At 43.2% G+C, this 23394-nt stretch overlaps 1 protein-coding gene across 2 annotated transcripts in view; it reads right to left on the reverse strand.

The window, feature by feature from the left end:
• LOC126285286 (fatty acyl-CoA reductase 1-like) overlaps positions 1–23394 on the reverse strand; it is a 159327-nt gene that overhangs the window by 68593 nt on the left and 67340 nt on the right. For both annotated transcript variants that reach the window (XM_049984574.1, XM_049984575.1), the window contains one exon: positions 20050–20195. In XM_049984574.1, coding sequence (XP_049840531.1) covers positions 20050–20195 — 146 coding nt within the window. The remainder of the gene's footprint in view (positions 1–20049; positions 20196–23394) is intronic.

Below are 23394 nucleotides of genomic sequence, written 5' to 3' on the forward strand. Positions count from 1 at the left end.
GGACATGTTCTGAGGCATCAAGGGATCACCAATTTAGTATTAGAGGGCAGCGTGGAGGGTAAAAATCGTATAGGGAGACCAAGAGATGAATACACTAAACAGATTCAGAAGGATGTAGGTTGCAGTAGGTACTGGGAGATGAAGAAGCTTGCACAGGATAGAGTGGCGTGGAGAGCTGCATCAAACCAGTCTCAGGACTGAAGACCACAACAACAACAACAACATTCCAGTCAACATTGTCAAAAGCTTTCTCTAAATCTACAAATGCTAGAAACGTAGGTTTGCCTTTCCTTAATCTTTCTTCTAAGATAAGTCGTAGGGTCAGTATTGCCTCACGTGTTCCAGTGTTTCTACGGAATTCAAACTGATCTTCCCCGATGTCGGCTTCTACTAGTTTTTCATTCGTCTGTAAAGAATTCGTGTTAGTATTTTGCAGCTGTGGCTTATTAAACTGATAGTCCGTTATTTTTCACATCTGTCAACACCTGCTTTCTTTGGGATAGGAATTATTATATTCTTCTTGAAGTCTGAGGGTATTTCGCCGGTTTCGTACATCTTGCTCACCAGATGGTAGAGTTTTGTCAGGACTGGCTCTCCCAAGGCCGTCAATAGTTCCAATGGAATGTTGTCTACTCCGGGGGCCTTGTTTCGACCCAGTTCTTTCAGTGCTATATCAAATTCTTCACGCAGTATCGTATCTCCCATTTCATCTTCATCTACATCCTCTTCCATTTCCATAACATTGTCCTCAAGTACATCGCCTTTGTATAGACCCTCTATATACTCCTTCCACCGTTCTGCTTTCCCTTCTTTGCTTAGAACTGGGTTTCCATCTGAGCTCTTGATTTTCATACAAGTGGTTCTCTTATCTCTAAAGGTCTCTTTAATTTTCCTTAGATCCTTACATTTGTCCACTAGCCAACCCTACTTAGCTATTTTGCACTTCCTGTCGATGTCATTTTTGAGACGTTTGTATTCCTTTTTGCCTGCTTCATTTACTGCATTTTTAAATTTTCTTCTTTCATCAATTAAATTCAGTATTTCTTCTGTTACCCAAGGATTTCTACCAGCCCTCGTCTTTTTACCTACTTGATCCTTTGCTGCCTTCACTACTTCATCCCTCAGAGCTACCCATTCTTCTTCTACTGTATTTCTTTCCCCCATTCCTGTCAATTGTTCCCTTATACTCCACCTGAAACTCTGTACAACCTCTGGTTTAGTCAGTTTATCCAGGTCGCATGTCCTTAAATTCCCACCTTTTTGCAGTTTCTTCAGTTTTAATCTAGAGGTCATAACCAATAGATTGTGGTCAGAGTCCTCATCTGCCCCTGGAAATGTCTTACAATTTAAAACCTGGTTCCTAAATCTCTGTCTTACCATTATATAATCTATGTGATACCTTTTAGTGTGTCCAGGGCTCTTCCACGCATACAACCTTCTTTCATGATTCTTAAACCAAGTGCTAGCTATGATTAAGTTATGCCCTGTACATAATTCTACCAGGCGGCTTCCTCTTTCATTTCTTTGCTCCCTTCCATATTCACCTACTACGTTCTGTTCTCTCCGTTTTCCTACATCCAGTCTCCCATGACTATTAAATTTTCGTCTCCCTTCACTATCTGAATAATTTGTTTTATTTCATCATACGTTTCTTCAATTTCTTCGTCATCTGCAGAGCTAGTTGGCATATAAACTTGTACTACTGTAGTAGGTGTGGGCTTCGTATCTATCTTTGCCACAATAATGCGTTCACTATGCTGTTTGTAGTAGCTTACTCGCATTCCTATTTTCCTATTCATTGTTAAACCTACTCCTGCATTAGCCCTATTTGATTTTGTGTTTACAACCCTGTAGTCACCGGACCAAAAGTCTTGTTCCTCCTGCCACCGAACTTCACTAACTCCCACCATATCTAACCTTAACCTATCCATTTCCCTTTTTAAGTTTTCTAACCTACCTGCCCAATTAAGGGATCTGACATTCCACGCTCCGATCCGTAGAACGCCAGTTTTCTTTCTCCTGATGACGACATCCTCTTGAGTAGTCCCCGCCCGGAGATCCGAAAGGGGGCCTATTTTATCTCTGGAATATTTTACCCAAGAGGACGCCATCATCATGTGACCATACAGTAAAGCTGCGTGCCCACGGGAAAATTTACGGCCGTAGTTCCCCCTTCCTTTCAGCCGTTCGCAGTACCAGCACAGCTAGGCCCTTTTGGTTATTGTTACAAGGCCAGGTCAAATGATCCAGACTGTTGCCCTTGCTACTACTGAAAAGGCTGCTGCCCCTCTTCTGGAACCACACTTTTGTCTGGCCTCTCAACAGATACCCCTCCGTTGTGGTTGCACCTACGGTACGGCTATCTGTATCGCTGAGGCACGCAAGCCTCCCCACCAACGGCAAGGTCCATGGTTCATGTTGGGGTCTCGATAGTGGAGAGTTATAAAAACTGAATAGTCGTACCAGTAGTTTGTTATTGTTCCTGCGCCATAAAATGTGTTAGCATTATTGTAGTCTTCATAGTCATTGTCATTGTTCAATGTGTTATCCTTTTTTGGACACAAAATTTAAATACGATGTGCATTACATACCACTTCTTGTAATACAATTCCTATCTTTCTTATCTGTTACTTGTTGTAATACGTGAGAGTACGGATTCTTGTGCTTACATGTTATGCAACATAAGGCATCTGGGCAAAGCGAGGAGTAAAAGGTGTTGGTGAAGGGTGAGCGTCATATAATAATGAGCACAAGATGTGTCAACACCATAGCAAGAGCACCAGTACTGGCTGGTTCAAATGGCTCTGAGCACTATGGGACTCAACTTCTGAGGTCATTAGTCACCTAGAACTTAAAACTACTTAAACCTAGCTAACCTAAGGACATCACACATATCCATGCCCAAGGCAGGATTCGAACCTGCGACTGTAGCGGTCACGCGGTTCCAGACTGAAGCGCTAGAACCGCACGGCCATACCGGCAGGCTGTTGTGAGAGAGTGAACAACAAAGACACAGTTGATTTCGATAATAGTGATATGAACTAACATATTTCTTTCAAATGTGTGTAGCAGAAGAACAGATTATACAAAAACGGCAGTTAGTATTCGCAATGTACCATGCAGTGGAGTAATAAGATGTATTAAAATTTGTTTTCTAAAAGAAGAACGTTGTGGCTCCTTGCTTAATCTACTCACATAAAAGGTCATTGGATTTCATTGTGATCCAAACGCTTTTTCAGAAATGAATGTAAAAATAATACACATGCTTAAAACCGATGTTCTATTCTTTTTTACTATGGGAATGTATTGTACCGTTCACGTCAATTATAATGCTCAGGAATACTTTTACTAACACGCTTTCCCTACAGGTGTCTACATCCAGAACAAAATTTTCACTGTGCAACAGAATTTGTGCTGATATGAAACTTCCTGGCACATTAAAACTGTGTACGGGAGCAAGGCTCGAGCTTGGCACCTTTGCCTGCAGCGGCAAAGGTCCAAGCTCGAGTCTCGGTACGGCATGCGATCTTAATCCGTCATTAAGTTTCATATCAGCGCCAACTCCGTTGGAGAGTGAACATTTGTTTCTGGGAGCCTCCTGCAGGCTGTGGCAAAGTCATGTCTTCACCCTGTCCTTTCTAACAGCAGTGCCAGTCTGTTAAGTTTCACAGTTTCTGTTAAGTATGGAAGGTAGGAGACGTGGTGCTAGCAGATGTTAAGCTGCGAGGACGGGCTATGAGTCGTGCTTGGGTAGTTCTGTCGGTAGAGTACTTGCCTGCGAGAGGCAATGGTCAGTGATGACATTTTTATATACCAATACATTGTTGATAATAATAATAATAATAATAATAATAATAATAATAATAATAATAATAATAAGATTAGTACTTAAACTATATTGTTTTAAAAATCTTAATAACAGTATTATTATTATTATTATTATTACTATATACAGAACTTAATATATAATTTTTTATTTTAGTATTCACATATGGTAAATTTGGAACAACAGAATGTTTTCCATGAGACGTCTTTCTTAGAAAGCATTAACAAATTATCTTTCTTTTCATACCCTCCTGTTACCACATTGATTTCAGTTGAGACCCAAGTAGTCACAGAAATATTGGCAAAATCATCAATATGAAACAACAGTTTTCAATTCAGGCCATCATATTTGTAAGCACTGTACATGCGACTAGCCCGAAATTTGAATAGATATCATCTTTCAGATGTGGAGACAATCGTTCCAACTTTCGTTTATGTCGCACAGCTTCTTCTTGGTGTCACGATTTTTTTTCCTTCGGTAATACATTACATAAAACTTGACTCAAAATGCAGTACAGTGGCATTTTGATTTTATTAATGCAGATCCAGATAGATAGATACTTGTTGCATAATGAAAATGTCTTGAAATATCTACAATAATTACAACGATCTATTGATTGCAGTAGGTGATATTCCGGAAATTGCTGAAAACGGTGAATCAGTTTTACACTGATAAACCATTATGACCACCGTCAATGCGTGGTGGTGTTGCGGGCACGTGACGCGGGGCAGGCACAAACGGGGGATCATTCTAGAGAAGATATGGTCTGCAAATGAGGAATTCCTTTGAAATAAGCGACTTTGACAAAAGGCAAGTTATTATCATGCAGAGTCTGTGAACGAGTATCTCAAAAAAGGCGAAAGTGGTCGTATGATACGTTCTACTGTCGTGAGCATCTAAGGAAAAAGACAGGAGCACAGTGAAATAACCAGCAGGCGCTAAATGGCTGGACGTCCATGACTCTTCAAAGAACGTGGGATGTGGAGGTTTGTCTGGCCTGTAAAGTAAGACAGATAGTTATCTGCAACATGTCTATCGAAAGAACACAGTTCTGGTACACGCACAAGTCTTTTGGAGCGCACTATGTATAGCACGTTGTCGAACAAGAAGCTTCACAGTAGACCGGCTCTACGTGTTCACATGTTGACCCTACGAGATTGTCAGTGACGATTGTAGCGGTCACGGGACCATCAGGATTCGACTGTCGAGCAATGGAAATGTGTCGACACTTTGGCTAAATCAAAACGGTTCAAATGGCTCTAAGTACTATGGAACTTAACATCTGAGTCCATCAGTCCCCTAGATTTAGAACTACTTGAACCTAACTAACCTCAGCACATGACACACATCCATGCCCAAGGCAGGATTCGAGCCTGCGACCGCATCAGAAGCGCGGTTCCGGACTGAAGCGCTTCGGCTACACTATGTCGATGGTAGCCCCCACAAACACTGTCATCGATGTAAACGGCCGCTCGAAACCTGCAGCACATCACGGACGCAGGCTGGTGGGAGCAATATTTTGCTATTGGAGACATTCTCCCACGCTTGCATGGGACTTCGGTATTAATCGAAGACGCGCTGACATCTACGAACAATACGCATCGTTTCATGCTTGTGTCTTTCCCACTGCGATGTGTTTTCTCAGCAGTTTAATCGACCGTATCTCTGCGCCAGAGCTGTGCTACAGCTGTTTGAGGGGCATTGCAGTGAACTGATGTTGATGTGTCGGCGACCAAATTCGCCTGATGTAAATCCTGTGGAATCCATCTGTGCCGCCACCGGGCATCATCAGCAAGTACGCAAATCAGTCGCCCGTTATTCACGCAAATTACATGACCTGATCGTAGACGTCTAATGCCACAAACCTCCAGAAACCTACCAACAAACCGTCGAATCCCTGATACGTAGAATCAGTTATTTATTTATTTCCAAAGACAGACAGACAAGCTATTAAGCAGGTGGCCATAATGTTTCATTGTATGTTTCTATCGTGTGACAGCATAAGATCACAAGTTATTTGTGCTGTAAGGCAAATACGACTGTGACTTATTGTGTATATACACTGGTCAGCCAGAACATTATTACCGTCGACCTGCTATCGATATAAAACCTCCCAGGTGATAGTAGTGTCACCTGGAAGTGCATGTGGCATCAGTGAGCGTGCTGCCTGTGTGTAGAATGCACACTATGTATCTGATTGAAGGTAGATTGTGATGACCCAGAGGCTTGAAATGAGCATTTTGGGAACCGCGTGACTTGTCAGGTGTTCAAGGAGTGCTGTGGTGAGTGACTCGAACACATGGCCAAACCAATGTGAAACAACATCCAAACGCTGTAGGTCAGACGTCATAGGTTGGACAGACTGGTAAAACAGGACAGGCGGCAAACTGTGGCGGAATTAATATCGGACTTTAATAATGGACAGATCAGAACTGTAATTGAACACACACTGTACCGAACACTCCTACCGATGGGCCTCTGCAGCGATGACCCATGCCTGTGCCAATGTGAACACCATGACATCAGCATCTACGACTGAAATGGGCATGTGACCATCAGCATTGAAAGTTGACCCAGTGGAGAGCATCGCATGGTCTGATGAATTCCAATACATACTTCATCATACTAATGAGAAGTCGCGAATCCTTGGTCTTCCAGAGGAACAGCACCTTGACATCTCTATGATGCCAACTCCCTACAGCAGCTTACCAACACCTCATTGCCCCCCTGCGGGTTCGGGGGTTAGAATACTCCTGCAGTATTCCTGCCTGTCGTAAGAGGTGACTAAAAGGAGTCTCAAACTTTTCGGCCTTACGTGATGGTCCCCTGTTAGGTTTGACCTCCATCTCTCAAAATTTTTCCGAAGATTGGGGAAGGGCGCCTTACTTGGTGCATTGTGTCCATCTTGCGATCAGACCTTTCGCCTGCTTATTTGTCGTGGTGTTAATTTCGTCCGGTGGGTTGATCGGGGTCCAAGGGACAATCAGGTTGGTACCGATGCCTTCATATTGGCCTTTGAGGGTGATACATTACCGGAGATGGTCAAGGTGATGGTCTACCGTTGTGACGTCAAGCCCTATATCCCTCCCCCGATGCGATGCTTTCAGTCCTGGAAGTTCAGCCATATGTCTTCCCGCTGTACTTCCAGCCTTACATGTCGAGATTGTGGACGCCCATATCATCCAGATACTCCATGTGTCCCACCTACCGTCTGTGTTAACTGTGGACAGCCTCATTCACCTTGCTCGCCAGACTGTTGAATCTTCCAGAAAGAACGCTAAATCATGGAATATAAGACACTGGACCGACTGACCTGTACTGAGGTCAAAAGGAAATACGACCGATTACATCCTGTGAGACTGACATCTTCCTACACCGCTGCTACAACACCTATGCTAGCCCCATCAGTTTCGCGAATTCCAGCTGGATCGACGAGTAGTACAACTCCTCCTGCCTCCTCGCCAGTGGGAGGCTCTACCCACTGGGTTGATCCTGCACCACCTACCTCAGGAGCAACACCATACCACCCATCAGGGACGTCCGTCTCTGCTTCTAAGCCAGAGAAGTGTCCAACTTCTTTGGCTTCTCACGCTCGCAAGGGGTCCCTTGGGTCCCTCCCTTCCCAGGTTTCCAACAGCGGGAAGGCTGACGACTGACAGTGGCGTAAGTGCCCACAATCAGCTGGTCGTAGGGCGTCTCAGTCCCGGAGACTGAATCGGTGAAGCCCTACCAGCCAGAGAAACCCAAGGAGCAGCATGAGAAATCTAAGAAGAAGAGCTCTAAGCCCAAGGAACTTGCAGTCGCACCCACCCCACCGCAACCCTCCCACTCAGCGTCTGAGGACGAGGTGGAGATTCTGGCGTCCACTGAGGCCCTCGATCTCATCGGTCCCTCAGACACCATAGATAGCACTAGCACAGGTGCTCAATCGGAGGCAGCAGGTGACCTAGCGGCGTAATCTGCCTTCACAGCCCCTTCACGCCTTTCTCAGATATGGACAATACCATCTTTCAGTGGAACTGCAGCGGTTTCTTCCACCATCTAGCTGAGCTCTGACAACTGACAAGCCTTCACCCTTTCTTCTGCATTGCTCTTCAGGAAACTTGGTTTCCCATAATGTGAACCCCCGCCCTCTGTGGCTATTGGGGTTATTATAAGAACCGTGGAGCTTATGAAAGGGTGTCTGGTGGCGTCTGCATCTATGACCTTAACTCTCTTCACAGCGAGTCTGTTCCTCTACAGACAGCTTTAGAGGCTGTCGCTGTTTGGGTGTGGACGCCACAGGCTGTTATCGTCTGCAGTCTTTACATTCCACAGGGTGGTGATGTCGTGCAGCATGACCTGGCTGTGCTGATAGCCCAATTGCCACCACCTTTCTTGTTACTGGGTGACTTCAATGCCCATAATCCTCTGTGGGGTGGGTCAGTGGCAACAGGTCGAGGCGCCACCATCGAGCATTTATTGGTGCAGCTCGATCTTTCGATTTTAAATGATGGTACCTTCACACTTTTCAGTGGGGCGCATGGCACGTACTCCGCCATTGACCTTTCGATCTGCAGCCATAGCCCCTTACCATCTGTCCAATGGAGTGTGCATGACGACCTGTGTGGTAGCGACCACTTTTCAATTTTTCTGTCACTGCCATGGTGTCACTCTTCTAGGCGCCCCGGCAGATGGGCTATGAATAAGGCTGACTGGGACTTGTTCTCCTCCATTGCCGCTATTGAGCCTCTCTCTAATGACGACATTGAGGCGGTGGTTCATTCAGCCACAACCAGCATTGTTACTGCCGCAGAATCGGCCATTCCCCGTTCTTCTGGGTCCCCTCGATGGAGGACTGTGCCTTGGTGGTCACCTGAGATCGCTGAAACGATTAAAGATCACTGGCGGGCGCTCCAGCGTCGCAAGCGACATCCCTCCATGGAACACCTCATCGCCTTCAAACGGCTGCGTGTGCATGCCTGCGCCATATCCGCCAACGCAAGCAGGAGTGCTGGGAGCGGTATGTTTCCACCATTGGCCTCATGTCTCTCCATCGCAGGTCTGGGCCAAGATTCGACGCCTCTATGGTTATCGAACCCTTGTCAGCGCTCTCACTGAATGTAGCAGTTTGTACTGACTCCGACGTCATTGCAAACAGCTTGGCGGTGCATTTTGCTCTGAATTCCACTTCTGTGAATTACCCACTGGCGTTCCGCTCCATTAAAGAGCGGATGGAATGTTCCATTCAGCGAGTGGAAATTTCGCAGTGCCCTAGCCGCTTGCCCTGATACCGCTCCTGGGCCAGATCGCATCCACTGTCAGATGCTGAAACGCCTTTCAGTGGACTGCCAGCGGCGGCTCCTCGACCTTTACAGCCGTCTCTGGGTCGAGGGCGAGTTTCCATCGCAATGGCGGGGAAGCATTGTTATCTCCAATCTGAAACCTGGCAAGAACCCGTTGGAGGTGGAAAGTTATTTTCAAGTTGCTTGAACGGATGGTGAGCTGCCGCTTGAATTGGGTACTGGAGTCTCAGGGTTTTTGGCTCGGTCTCAGGGTGGGTTCTGTAAAGGCCGCTCCACTGCCGACAGTCTGGTGAGCCTGGACTCAGCCATCCATACTGCCTGCCGTTAGCACCTGGTCACTTTCTTTATCGACATGCTGAAGGCGTACGACATGGCGTCATCACATCCTTTCTACACTTCATGGATGGGGTCTTCGTGGCCCTCTGCCGATCTTTATCCGAAATTTTCTGTCGTATCGTACCTTCCGCATGCAAGTCGCGGCCTCCCATATTTCCTCCCGAGTCCAGGAGAACGGGGTACCACAGGGACCTGTCCTCAGTGTCTGCCTGTTTTTAGTTGCAATAAACGGGCTCGCTGCAGGTGTTGGGAAATTCTGTCTCCGCTTTCCTGTATGCTGACGACTTCTGCCTTTACTACAGCTCTATTGGCATTGCAGCTGCTGAACGTCAGCTACAGGGTGCTATCCGTAAGGCGCAGTCTTGGGCTGTAGCTCATGGGTTCCAGTTTTCGGCTGCTAAGACCTGCGTTATGCATTTCTGACGGTGACGCACTGTTCACCCAGAGCCGCTGCCTTATCCTGACGGCGAACTTCTTGCTGTGGTAGAGTCCCATAGGTTTTTGGGTGTGGTGTTTGATGCCCGGTTGACTTGGCTGCCTCATATTCGGCAGCTTAAACAAAAGAGTTGGCGGCATCTTAATGCTCTGCGATGCTTGAGCCACACCAGCTGGGGCGCCGACCGATCTACCCAGTTACCGCTCTACCAGGCCTTAATCCAGTCCCGTCTGGATTATGGGAGCCTGGCTTATGGCTCAGCATCCCCATCTGCAGGTGCTGGACCCAATCTTCCACAGCGGGATACACCTTGCCACTGGTGCTTTCCGTACCAGCCCTGTGGACAGCATACTAGTGGAGGCAGGTGTCCCTCCACTGCAGTTACGGCGCCAGCGTTTGCTGGCCCCTTATGCTGCCCATGTTTTCAGCTTGCCCTGGCATCCTAACTATTGGCTACTATTCTCACAGTCACACGTCCATCTTCCAGAACGTCGGCCCAGAGCTGCATGTACGATCGCGGTCTGCATCTGAGAGATTCTCTCCGGGCTCGGAGCTTTACCTCTTGTGCCTCCTTTCCGGGCACCTCTGCATATACCCCCTTGGTGTGTGCCTCGCCCTCGCCTTCAGCTGGAATTGGCACAGTCCCTCCGGAGGCCTTCCGCCGCCGCTTTCTTACCATCCTCGCAATGTATCAGGGCTCTGGCATTGTTTACACTGACGGCTCGATGGTTGCTGGTCGTGTCGGTTGTGCGCTAACTCTAGGAGACCATTCCGAACAACGTTCGTTGCCGGCTGGCTGCAGCGTTTACACTGCTGAGCTGGACACCATCTTTCGAGCCCTAGAGTATATCCGCTCCTGCTCAGGTGAGTCCTTCGTGATCTGTAGCGATTCCCTGAGCGGTTTACGAGCTCTCGACCAGTGTTTCCATCGTTCTTGTCTGGTGATGGCTATCCAGGAGTCCCTGCATATTCTTGCCCGTTGCGGCCGCTCTGTGGTCTTTGTGTGGACCCCAAGACATGTTGGGATACCCGGCAATGAAAATGTTGACCGCCTGGCGAAAGAGGCCAACAGTGCACAATCTCTGGAGATTGGCCTTCTGACGACTGATTTGAACACAATCTTCTGCCGCAAACTTTTCGACCTATGGGGCACTGAATGGCGCAACCTGCCCTTGCCAAACAAACTTCGCCCTATCAAGTCGACGACGACTGTGTGGCGGTCGTCCATGCGGGTCTCCCGCCAGGACTCTGTTGTCCTCTGCCGGCTGCACATTGGGAACACTCGGCTGACGCACGGCCACTTATTGCGCCGTGAGGACCCACCTCTATGTCGCTGCGGCTCCGTTTTATCTGTGGTCCTCATTTTGTTGGAATGTCGCCTTTTAGCTGTGCTCAGGCAGACGTTAGCGCTGCCTGATACGCTCCCTGCCCTTCTAACTGATGACCCTGCTATGGCTGGCTTAGTTTTGCGTTTTATTCAGGCAGGTTTTTTTAATCATTTAATCTGAGTGTTTATGTTTTATTTGATTGTTTTGTGTTGATTCTGGCCTTTTGCCTACGGTTTTTAAACTGAGTTTTTAATGTGTTCTCGGTGGTTGGCTTTTCCTTTTTTATCTCTATGGTCGACCAACCACCTTCACACTCTGTGTGATTTTAATTTGTTTCGTCAGATCTCTGTCTGAGTCTTTCTTGTCCTGTGTCGTCTGCCGTCTTTCCAGTTGTTCGTTTTTTTATTCTCTTTGGGTGGTTTTAGTTTTTTGGTAAAAGGGACAGATGACTGTAGTAGTCTGGTCCCTTTAACCTCCCAAACCAACCAACCAACCAACACCTCATTGCTTCCATGCCACAAACCGTCTACTGGCTAGGTGGTAATAACGTTTGGGCTGATCAGTATATAAAAATAAATTATATCTGTAGTGTTTTTATCTCTTCATACGCTATGTAATATATTATAATTTAAGCATGACACGGAGGTAAAATTTGCTAATTATGAGGAGGGTAATCCAGAAAATGTGACGATATTATACGTAATTTATATTATGTTGTCCACACACATCTCAGATGAAATTTAGTGTTGAGGTAGAACAGTTTTTACAGATTAGAAGGAGAGAGACATAGGAAACTTACTGCGATGTATAAAACGGAGAGACGATTATGAGGCATATGTTGATATATTGTACGAAATTTTATGATGTTGTGCACAAGTCTGAGACAAAATTGAATGATGAAGCAATCCAGAGAGAAACTGGAAATGTACTGAAGTGCACAAATCAGACAAAATTTGATGGAGCAGATGTGAAAGTATTGTACATAATTTTTTTGTGTTCTGTACAAACATGTTAGATGAAATTTAATTGTGAGACAGTATATATATATATATATATATATATATATATATATATATATATATATATATATATATATATATATATGTGTGTGTGTGTGTGTGTGTGTGTGTTTATGTTTGTGTGTGCAGTTCAGAGACAATTACTTGTAACATGGCGCCAATTTCCTTTCAACATGGAAATAGTGTATATCTATGAAGAAGGCCACATTTTATGGAACCAGAGGCAAATATGTTTCAACATGACGCTATTTCTGCACAATTCAAGTGAAGCTTACGCAATTTTTAACATGGAAATGTCGAATATCTCTGAATGTTACTCTATTTTTACGTAGTTCAAATGTTCGGTTGACCTATCATATTACTGTGGTGTGATGGGTTGTAAACAGGAGGACAAGGGGAAATGTAGGACAGAGACAGATGTGGCCTGTCCTACGATGATTATGATAAAATCACTGACAAGGGTAATGACATCGCTGACCAACACATGCCAACTTCATTGATATGGAGAGTGGGACTTGTAATCTCATTGCTACTAGATTCTCGGGTTTCTAGACCTTTTACACTTTTAAATGTCGTTTAATTGCAAATTTGGTCCTGAATGATTATTGGATTTCTGCTCCTGCAATTAGCTTTATGCAATCATTTCATTTAAGGGAAGTTTGTCGGGCTTATGCGGCCAATGTTAAATTAGCCTACTTCATGTACCTTTATCTCTGGAACTAATGAAGATAACATTGTACAATTTTTACAGCTGTCTTATCCATGTTATTTATGTCTTCTAAACCAGAATTAAGAGATGGGGTAAAAAAAGAAGGAGAGATATATATGTATTTTCCAGTATGTTATTTTTATTAGAAATAATTGTACACATAATGCCCTAGATGCCATTCTATTCAGGTTATTGCTATGGTTGTGCTTCAGTAGATACAATATATTACAATGAAATAGGTGCCTAAGTTTCATATAGCTATCACAAGTAGGTTTTGATATAAAGGAACATAAAGCATAAAATATGTCATTTTGAGAAAATCAAATTTAAAGTATAAAATGATAAAAATTGATTTGTAATTTTAAATCAAGTCTCAAAAACACCTAGCAGCATAGTCAGCATCACCATGTTTGCCAGATTCCTTTTCCTAAAGCTTCTTTCTTCTGATTGATCTTGGTTCTTTGGTGGTGAACTGAGCTGCGCGCTGTGTTTCAGCGAGTCTTATCTTTTCTAATAACTTCAATCCCTTTACAGTATGGTAGCCTGGAGTGATGTTAAGATGTTTTAAAACTTTTATTCTTCCCATATTTCCACTAGTAAATGTTAATACAGCATCACTATCTCCCTGTTTTAGTGTACTGAGCTCTACAAAAACATTTTTGGGCACTCGTGTCATGATAATGTTATTGAATGATTCGTTACGATTCTGTGTTCGCCCATGTAGACATTTTCGGAGGAGGTCTGGGTGAGCTAGGTCGCTATAAATTGGTTTTATTGCTTCCATAACAGCTCCAAGGATAGAGTTCTTGTGTTCAAAAGACACTCCTGAATCTTCAGCCTTCCGGAATTTACACCACGATTCAGGTCCAGGCTGGCAGACTGCATGTGTCGATTTTCTGTCGGTTGAAAGTTTGTGGAAGTATGTGGCCCAGACTGCTTTCCTCATACTTTCTAAATAATTTCCGATATTTCTGATGGCCGCTCCATAATACTTGTGGAGCAGATCTATTGTTTTATCAGTCAGCCGACCTCTAAGTGGCTTGCCATCAGAGAGTGTGGTGGTGAGAAGAGATTGTTTAAATTTTCTGAGACGTGTGCCCATCCTCTTTTGCACAAGACCAACACATGCCAACTTCTTTATCACAATATTTTCATATGAATTTCCTTCAAAAACACTCTTATACGCCTTAGAATCTCCATCCCCAAGGAACTGAGTGCATCGTACACCCCTTTCCTGCAGTGATCTGCTAAACATTTTCATTGTGGCATCGGCTTCCATTCCTCTGGTATTTCTTTCATAATTTTTCTGGCAGTTTTCATGTTCATTTTTTCCATTTTTGTCACATCAGCTATAGAAATGTTTTGTAAGTGCCTCAAAATAAATTGCTTTGACTGAGTCTACCCTTGTGATTGTGGAAACTGAGTTTTTCGACGTGTGACCACGGTTTTGCCATGTCCCATCAAACGCAACTGGTATATCAGTGTTGCCTTCGTTCACTTCAACAGCAGCCTTCATTGATAGGGAAGCGACAGATTCAAGACTTCTCCTATAACTTCAGTATACCTCTAAATTTTTGTAGATGCTGGTGGTAGATTCATAACCAAACAGAAACATTGAGTTGCAGTATGACCTTTTCTGAACGGCATAGAAAGGGCTTACATTTACCTTATAAAGATTATTCTTTCATTTGACTTTACAAATTATTTTTATTGTCACAGCCAGTGTAAATACACTCCTGGAAATTGAAATAAGAACACCGTGAATTCATTGTCCCAGGAAGGGGAAACTTTATTGACACATTCCTGGGGTCAGATACACCACATGATCACACTGACAGAACCACAGGCACATAGACACAGGCAACAGAGCATGCACAATGTCGGCACTAGTACAATGTATATCCACCTTTCGCAGCAATGCAGGCTGCTATTCTCCCATGGAGACGATCGTAGAGATGCTGGATGTAGTCCTGTGGAACGGCTTACCGTGCCATTTCCACCTGGCGCCTCAGTTGGACCAGCGTTCGTGCTGGACGTGCAGACCGAGTGAGGCGACGCTTCATCCAGTCCCAAACATGCTCAATGGGGGACAGATCCGGAGATCTTGCTGGCCAGGGTAGTTGACTTACACCTTCTAGAGCACGTTGGGTGGCACGGGATACATGCGGACTTGCATTGTTCTGTTGGAACAGCAAGTTCCCTTTCCGGTCTAGGAATGGTAGAACGATGGGTTCGATGACGGTTTGGATGTACCGTGCACTATTCAGTGTCCCCTCGACGATCACCAGAGGTGTACGGCCAGTGTAGGGGATGGCTTCCCACACCATGATGCCGGGTGTTGGCCCTGTGTGCCTCAGTCGTATGCAATCCTGATTGTGGCGTTCACCTGCACGGCGCCAAACACGCATACGACCATCATTGGCACCAAGACAGAAGCGACTCTCATCGCTGAAGACGACACGTCTCCATTCGTCCCTCCATTCACGCCTGTTGCGACACCATTGGAGGCGGGCTGCACGATGTTGGGGCGTGAGCGGAAGACGGCCTAACGGTGTGCGGGACCGTAGCCCAGCTTCATATGACGGTTGCGAATGGTTCTCGCCGATACCCCAGGAGCAACAGTGTCCCTAATTTGCTGGGAAGTGGCGGTGCGGTCCCCTACGGCACTGCGTAGGATCCTACGGTCTTGGCGTGCATCCGTGCGTCGCTGCGGTCCGGTCCCAGGTCGACGGGCACGTGCACCTTCCGCCGACCACTGGCGACAACATCGATGTACTGTGGAGACCTCACGCCCCACATGTTGAGCAATTCGGCGGTACGTCCACCCGGCCTCCCGCATGCCCACTATACGCCCTCGCTCAAAGTCCGTCAACTGCACATACGGTTCACGTCCACGCTGTCGCGGCATGCTACCAGTGTTAAAGACTGCCATGGAGCTCCGTATGCCACGGCAAACTGGCTGACACTGACGGCGGCGGTGCACAAATGCTGCGCAGCTAGCGCCATTCGACGGCCAACACCGCGGTTCCTGGTGTGTGCCGTGCGTGTGATCATTGCTTGTACAGCCCTCTCGCAGTGTCCGGAGCAAGTATGGTGAGTCTGACACACCGGTGTCAATGTGTTCTTTTTTCCATTTCCAGGAGTGTAATTACTATTGTCGTAGTGAGTCCTAATCTTGCAGAAAAATCTTCTTCAATAATTACTTTTCTGCCACAAATATTACAGCACAATGTATCACGCAACATCTGAGTTGAAATGTTCATAACACACAAAACATAGCCCAGATATGAAGTACTATTTCCTAAATTATCCTGCAGTAATCCTAGTTCCTCGAATTGTTCATGTAATTTAGTTTTACTTGCATTGGGTGAGGTCGCAACTCCCTTGTTCTCTGGTGGCACATCAAGGTTATTTGATTTTACACTGCTCGTGGGTTCCAACTCATGAACAACACACGGGTCTACACTTCTAGTGTGCTGATTTCCATCAAACTTACGTTTCTTGAATACACTAGCACTTCTAGGAATGTTTATTTTACGTCTAACTGCACCAGATTACGTCGAAAGTCACTGTTTCACTCAAAATAAACAAACAATTGCCAAGCGACTGCAAAATAGCAGTGTGATTAGCATCGAGTGCCAAGTGTTTTCTGTCAGAAATGAAAATCAAAGCTTACTATAAAATGTAGTTTCCAAGATATTCACATACAAACAGATGCACGCCCGAAATTTGATGATCTCTCAGATACGCATGTAAGATTTCAAAATTAAAAATAAAATACTTCTAAACGTCACACAGATAATTTATGCACTGTTTTGTGAAGGAAAGAGTACATAATATTCTAGGGCATGTTTTGTAAAATGTGAAAATTTTCGAATTTTTGCGTGTATACTCCCCTTAATTTTCTTTGTACACAAACTCGAAGATACTTTTATGATATGAATGCTTCTAGTAAAATGGTTGGTACGAGCGATCTGCTTACTTGTGCAAATTGTGTTACATTTTTTTATATTTTTAGGCTGTGCAGATCTTCCTGCTACAGTTTACTTGCATTGCGGCTTCTGTGTATATGACAGCATCTTCCTCATAAATCATCATGGAACTTCTGACTTTAAATGAAACAATAAGTTTACTGTTACCAGTCACTGTTTATTTGTTTCCACGACGCGTTTCAAAGGTTTAAACCTCCATCATCAGGTGGATATACATCAGTTAATATGGCATTTGTGTGTTTGTGTTGTGTTACGATTTCTTTGGAGGAAGTTGTGACACTGTCTAGTGGAGAAAACAAAACAGTATTTCAGAACTTGGTCTGTTTTGACAAAAATTGAACTTGTATCTGGAGGTACTTTATCTTACTTAATTTATGTTTACTGCTAGATACAAGTTCAATTTTTGTCAAAACAGACCAAGTTCTGAAATACTGTTTTGTTTTCTCCACTAGACAGTGTCACAACTTCCTCCAAAGAAATCGTAACACAACACAAACACACAAATGCCATATTAACTGATGTATATCCACCTGATGATGGAGGTTTAAACCTTTGAAACGCGTCGTGGAAACAAATAAACAGTGACTGGTAACAGTAAACTTATTGTTTCATTTAATGTCAATAACAGTCACGGTAAAGCCTAACCTAAAAATGTTCGCATTTAAAGAACTTCTGACTAGCTATTTATACATAATGTGAAAAGTAATAATTCAAAACACATCCTTGCGGTAGATACAAAGTTAGTTTTATGTTTCCAATCAGGATGACAGGCAGTGTCCTGTTTGCTAGAAACTCAGCAATCCATTCAAAGAGCTGCTCTGATGTTCTGTACGCTTGTACTTTGCTCATTGTGAGGCGGTATGGAATTGTATCGAATGCTTCCAGATGTCAAGGAAGACGGCATCAACCTGAGTTCGAGTGGAATGAGATCATCATGTGGTGGATCAAAAGAGCGAGCTGGGTTTCACATATTCTTAGTTTTAGGAATTCCTATTGTTTCCTAGAGAGGAAATTTTTGGTCTCCAGAAATGTCATAAAACGCGAGAATAGAATATGTTCCAAAATTCTACAGTAGGCCGGCTTTAGATACATTTGCCTACGCCTACAGTTTGGTGTGTCTGTAAACACCCTTCATAGAAATGGCAATGACCCTCGCTTTTATCCAATCTCTAGAAACACTTGGCTTCTCCATCGACTTACGGTACGCTTCTGCCAGAAGACGAAAAAAAGTTCTTTTGAGTACTCTACGTATAATCACATCGGTACTGTCAGAAAACGTCTCCACAAGTCAAGCTTTTTGGAGTCCGATCGCAGAAATCCACCCATCATAGATCGGCTTCACCCCAGTACAAATGCCAATGATGTTCGTATTATCATATACACGTTACTACTCAAGAAGCATTACTGTCTGCAAACTTCGTTGTGGCCAACAGTGCCTTCAGAGAAGTGACATACGTGATGGCTACTAACTACTCAAATATCTTCTCCTCGATTATGAAATTGCTAATTGCATTCATTAACACTACCCAGGACTCACACACGAAGTCTCGCAAATTATTCAGGATACTGGAGGACAGTGGTGTGCCGTCTCCTAAAAATTTAGGTCCTAGCGTAGATGTACGTCTTTCTTTCATTACTCAGTGCTATTTCAATCTAATCATAAAGCCTTGCTTACCATATGTGCTACCATATCACTAACTCCAATAATTTAAGTGTAACAAACTAGGTTCTTTGTACTATTTAGCTAAACAAATACAATCCAATAACTTAGTTTTAAATCACCAATAAATCAACTCATTGTAATCATTTAACGACATGCAAGTAACCGCAAGATAAGCTAAAAACTATCAATGGAATGCTACTTCCCTGCTTGGGATTTTTCCGTGGTTTCCACTGGCTGTAAGGTGAAGTGCATGAACTACACCAGAGGCTGTGTCCTTTTCTGACACCCTTTTCAATCCGAGCACTTCGTTCTTTGTCTCCCATTTTAATTTTTCCCTCCTGGTTCTTGTGCTTATTGTATATTATGACTCTGTAGCTTACACACATGAGAATTCTAACTCCTTACAGCACTTTACATTGTCGAACACTTTTTATAGTTCGACGAGTCCTATCTCACTGTCATCCAACAGCTCCCCAATTTCATCTCAATAAAAAACAAAATATTATTACCGACTGTTACTTCTATACCCCCTTCGCCTCCAAAGCTGAAGTGTCGTCTATGCATTTGGCAGAGGAAGAATTCCCGGTACTGCCAAGTATTTTTCAATTGTGCAAACACTGGAATGGAGAACACCCAGCTTCACGATACCAGTTGACACTTGACTGAGAAGCATCAGTTGCAGCTGACACTGGCGGGGACTTCAAACCAGATTCTGATGGCGCCATTGGCGAATGATGACACGGTGGCGGGTCGTCGTTCATGATCCTTAAGGGCTGAAAATGGAACTCATGAAGTTGATCACCTCAAGGCAGTCTGTTTGTGACCGTCGACCGCCCATAATTTTGACCATAATGGTTTGTGAAAGCTCTGCACATGCATCTCTTCTGGTCCAACGAAATAGCCGATGATAACATAAGAAATCTGTGAAATGGTGTTAAAGTTATATTAATGAGTTCATTCATAAAACTGTTTATGTCATTTCTCCGTCTATTGTCGTAGTGAGATAGTAGTCCTTGATGTATCTACTTACATTCAGTTACTGGGCATGTCCCGTAAGAACAACACCTACACCAAGCGAAGGGGGCTGTCAGGACCACAGAAGAGAATTCCAGTTGACATCCTTCTCTTTACATTGGCCAGGTCGTGGTTCTGTCAGATACATTTAGGATGTAATCGAACAACATTCCAGAGAACACGAGACACCTCTTCATAAAACCTGGAACTATGTGAGGTGAGTGCAACATTCGGACACGTTCCGCAAACTGGTATAAGCTTCTATGTGATTGTTGACTCGGTGTGATATTTTGTATAAGTGTTTGTTGCTATCTTGAATTTCAGAGAGACCGAAAGCCCACTGGTGGATGTTGTAATGTTTGGGTGATGAAATTAATTTTAATCATTCTAGATTACTACTTATTTCACAACTGGAAAACTGAACTGTTTTTATTTCCTTACTTTGGTGTTATTATCTCTAAAAGGTCGTCGTCCATTGACGAAACAATATTCATAATCTTTTCTGGGTCTGCTTTTGCTGGGTACAATTTTTCTTCAACGACTTGATGGTCTGAGTGGCAGAAGGAGGTCGAGATGTACAGGAATACCTGAAAAACAATAGTTTTAGACAGTCTATTGGTAAAATTGTTTTATCAATACATGTTGTAATTATAAAGCAGAACGTGTTCCTGAAATAAAGTTAATTGTAAATACAAACAGAATTTTTTATTTAAATGGATACTCTGCCTAATGGAATCCTAGATCGAAAGTCATAACTTCCTCTTGCATCACTGACAGTTTACACAGCGAAGTAGTTATGGAAGTAATGCAAGCTTTCAGGTTCTCAGAAGAGAAAGCAAGACTGTGTACTCATTTCTCGAAAATGAAATTAAACTGAATATTAAGTTGTCAAATTTTAATCCATTATTTAGTGTAGAAGAATTTTAATTTCACTAGTTATAGCTGTCCACACATTTTGAATCAGAATGTTTTTTTTTTCAGGAAAGAAGTGTTGATAAGTATCGATCATACTTTGTTCTGACTTACTCCTGCTGATTAGATAAACTGGACGGTTCTGAATTATAAGGTAAGATCTCAGGAATGGCGACTTGGGTACATTTTACAGTAACTTATTGTCTGGCTGTTTGAGGATTGTTGCAAAGGCATCACTGATTACAGAAGGAATTGAAGTTATGGAGCTGTAGCTGCGGGTAATTATAGGACGAATGGAGGGTGCGGTGGACTGCAGGGAAACTGGCGTGGTTAGCTTACTAATGAAAAACAGGGAAGTTGGTTTTGTACAGGAGATGGAGAAGGAGTGTCAGGAGTGGTCTTGACGCATTCCTGCAGCGAGGACGAATATACTGGGGTGGTCACTGTTCATTATTGCATAACATGGGCCATCAGTTACAAAGGATGCAATTTATCACTTGTCGATTGGAACTACGTACCAGAACCCACCACGAGATTCAGTGTCGTTTGGTGGCGTTACAAACACCTGGCTCAGTAAGGAATTATTCAAAAGGCAATACAGGCCGAAAATAAGGAAATCCAATTGCATAAGCGACTATGACAGAGTACGGATTTTTATTGTCCGACACTTACATTCCAACAGTTCACATTCAAAGTGACTGAAAACAGGAGAAAATGGTATAAAGATATTCATCAGAAAAGGTAAAACTATATATGTGGAAGAGCAATACCTATGAAATTTGATGAAATTTAAATTCTTCTCACCTCTTCTTCAGAAGTTGGGAAAATAATAAACTCATTCAAAATTAGAAGCTTGCATGGAATTGTTGTCACCTCCAGCAAAGTACTAAATGCTTATTCTAAACAGTGAAGTAGGATTTTCATCCACATATGTAATAGCTCACTGAAATAGGACATTTTCATTTGATAGACTGAAATCTACTGTTGAACCATTGCATGAAAAGGGGGACTGGTCCAAAGCCAACAACTACCACCCAGTCTCACTTCTGACACCTTTGCCAAAAATTATTGAAAATGTAATATGTTCAGGAGTAACTTCAAGTATTTGTAAACATAAATTACCAACAAAATGTCAGTTTGGTGTTCAGAAAGGTTTTTCAACAAAAAATGCTATATATGCTTTCCCTGATCAAATTTTGAATGCTCTGAATAACCGAACATCACCAGCTGGGATTTTTGTGGTCTATGAATGGCGTTCGATTGTATAAATCATGGAATTCTTCTAGATAAACTTAAGTACTGTGGTATGAGTGGGACAATGCACAAACGAATTGATGCATATTTAACTAGGCTAGTGCAGAAGGTTAAAACACACAGTTCACACAATGCGCAAAAATCAGAAGATTTCTTAGATTAGACTGGTATCAAGAATGGGTCTGACATTGTTTAATATCGCGTCCTTTACGGTTCTTAATGTATGCTAAAGACATGCTAGTCTATATTCATGATGATGCAAATGTAATTCTTTTTGCTGATGATACAAGTATAGTAATAACAGGAATTCGCTGAGGAATTTGAACATAATGTCCTGTAGGAAATTATTAACTGACTGTCAAAAATTTTGATACAACTCAGTATATTCAGATGCGTACAGTCAATGGTACAAAACAATTAATATAGAATTTGAAGAGAAGTCTGTAGCTATGGAAGAATATTCCAAATTTTTGGGTGGGCATATTGACAGGGATTGAATTGGAAGAAACACAGAGATGATTCCATACACTTTCTATTTATGTGATTAACATTATTGCAAATTTTGGTGACAAACATAGAAGTAAATTCGCTTAAAGACCTGTTTTCATTTGCCGCTTTCATGTAGCATCATATTTTGCGTTAATTGGTCATTGCACAACACCTTGTACTCAGAATAACCGCTGCATCCAAGATCATCTTGCAGACATTTATTAAAGGAGCTATGGGTATTCGTTATTCACAGTAGCTTCACAATTATATATATATATATATATATATATATATATATATATATATATATATATATATATATATATATATATATATATATGTTGTTGTGGTCTTCAGCCCTGAGACTGGTTTGATGCAGCTCTACATGCTACTCTATCCAGTGAAAGCTTCTTCATCTCCCAGTACCTACTGCAACCTAAATCCTTCTGAATCTCATTAGTGTATTCATCTCTTGGTCACCCTCTACGATTTTTACCCTCCACGCTGCCCTCCAATACTAAACTGGTGATCCCTTGATGCCTCAGCACATATCCTACAACCGATCTCTTCTTCTAGTCAAGTTGTGCCACAAACTTCTCTTCTCCCCAATCCTATTCAATAGTTCCTCATTAGTTATGTGATCTGCCCATCTAATCTTCACCATTCTTCTGTAGCACCACATTACCCCTGCCACCTTCAGAATGTGAAAGAGAGTATTCCAGTCAACATTGTCAAAAGCTTTCTCTAAGTCTACAAATCATAGAAACGTAGGTTTGCAGTGCCTTAATCTAGCTTCTAAGATAAGTTGTAGGGTCAGTATTGCCTCACGTGTTCCAACATTTCTATGGAATCCAACTGATCTTCCCCGAGGTCGGCTTCTACTAGTTTTCCATTCGTCTGTAAGGAATTCGCGTTAGTATTTTGCAGCTGTTACTCATTAAACTGATAGTTTGGTAATATTCACATCTGTCAACACCTGCTTTCTTTGGGATTGGAATTATTATATTCTTCTTGACGTCTGAGGGTATTTCGCCGGTTTTGTACATACTGATCACCAGATGGTAGAGTTTTGTCAGGACTGGCTCTCCCAAGGCCGTCAGTAGTTCTAATGGAATGTTGTCTACTCCGGGG

This window comes from Schistocerca gregaria, chromosome 8 (genome assembly GCF_023897955.1).
Source record: "Schistocerca gregaria isolate iqSchGreg1 chromosome 8, iqSchGreg1.2, whole genome shotgun sequence".
In the NCBI taxonomy this organism is placed as follows: Eukaryota; Metazoa; Arthropoda; class Insecta; order Orthoptera; family Acrididae; genus Schistocerca; species Schistocerca gregaria.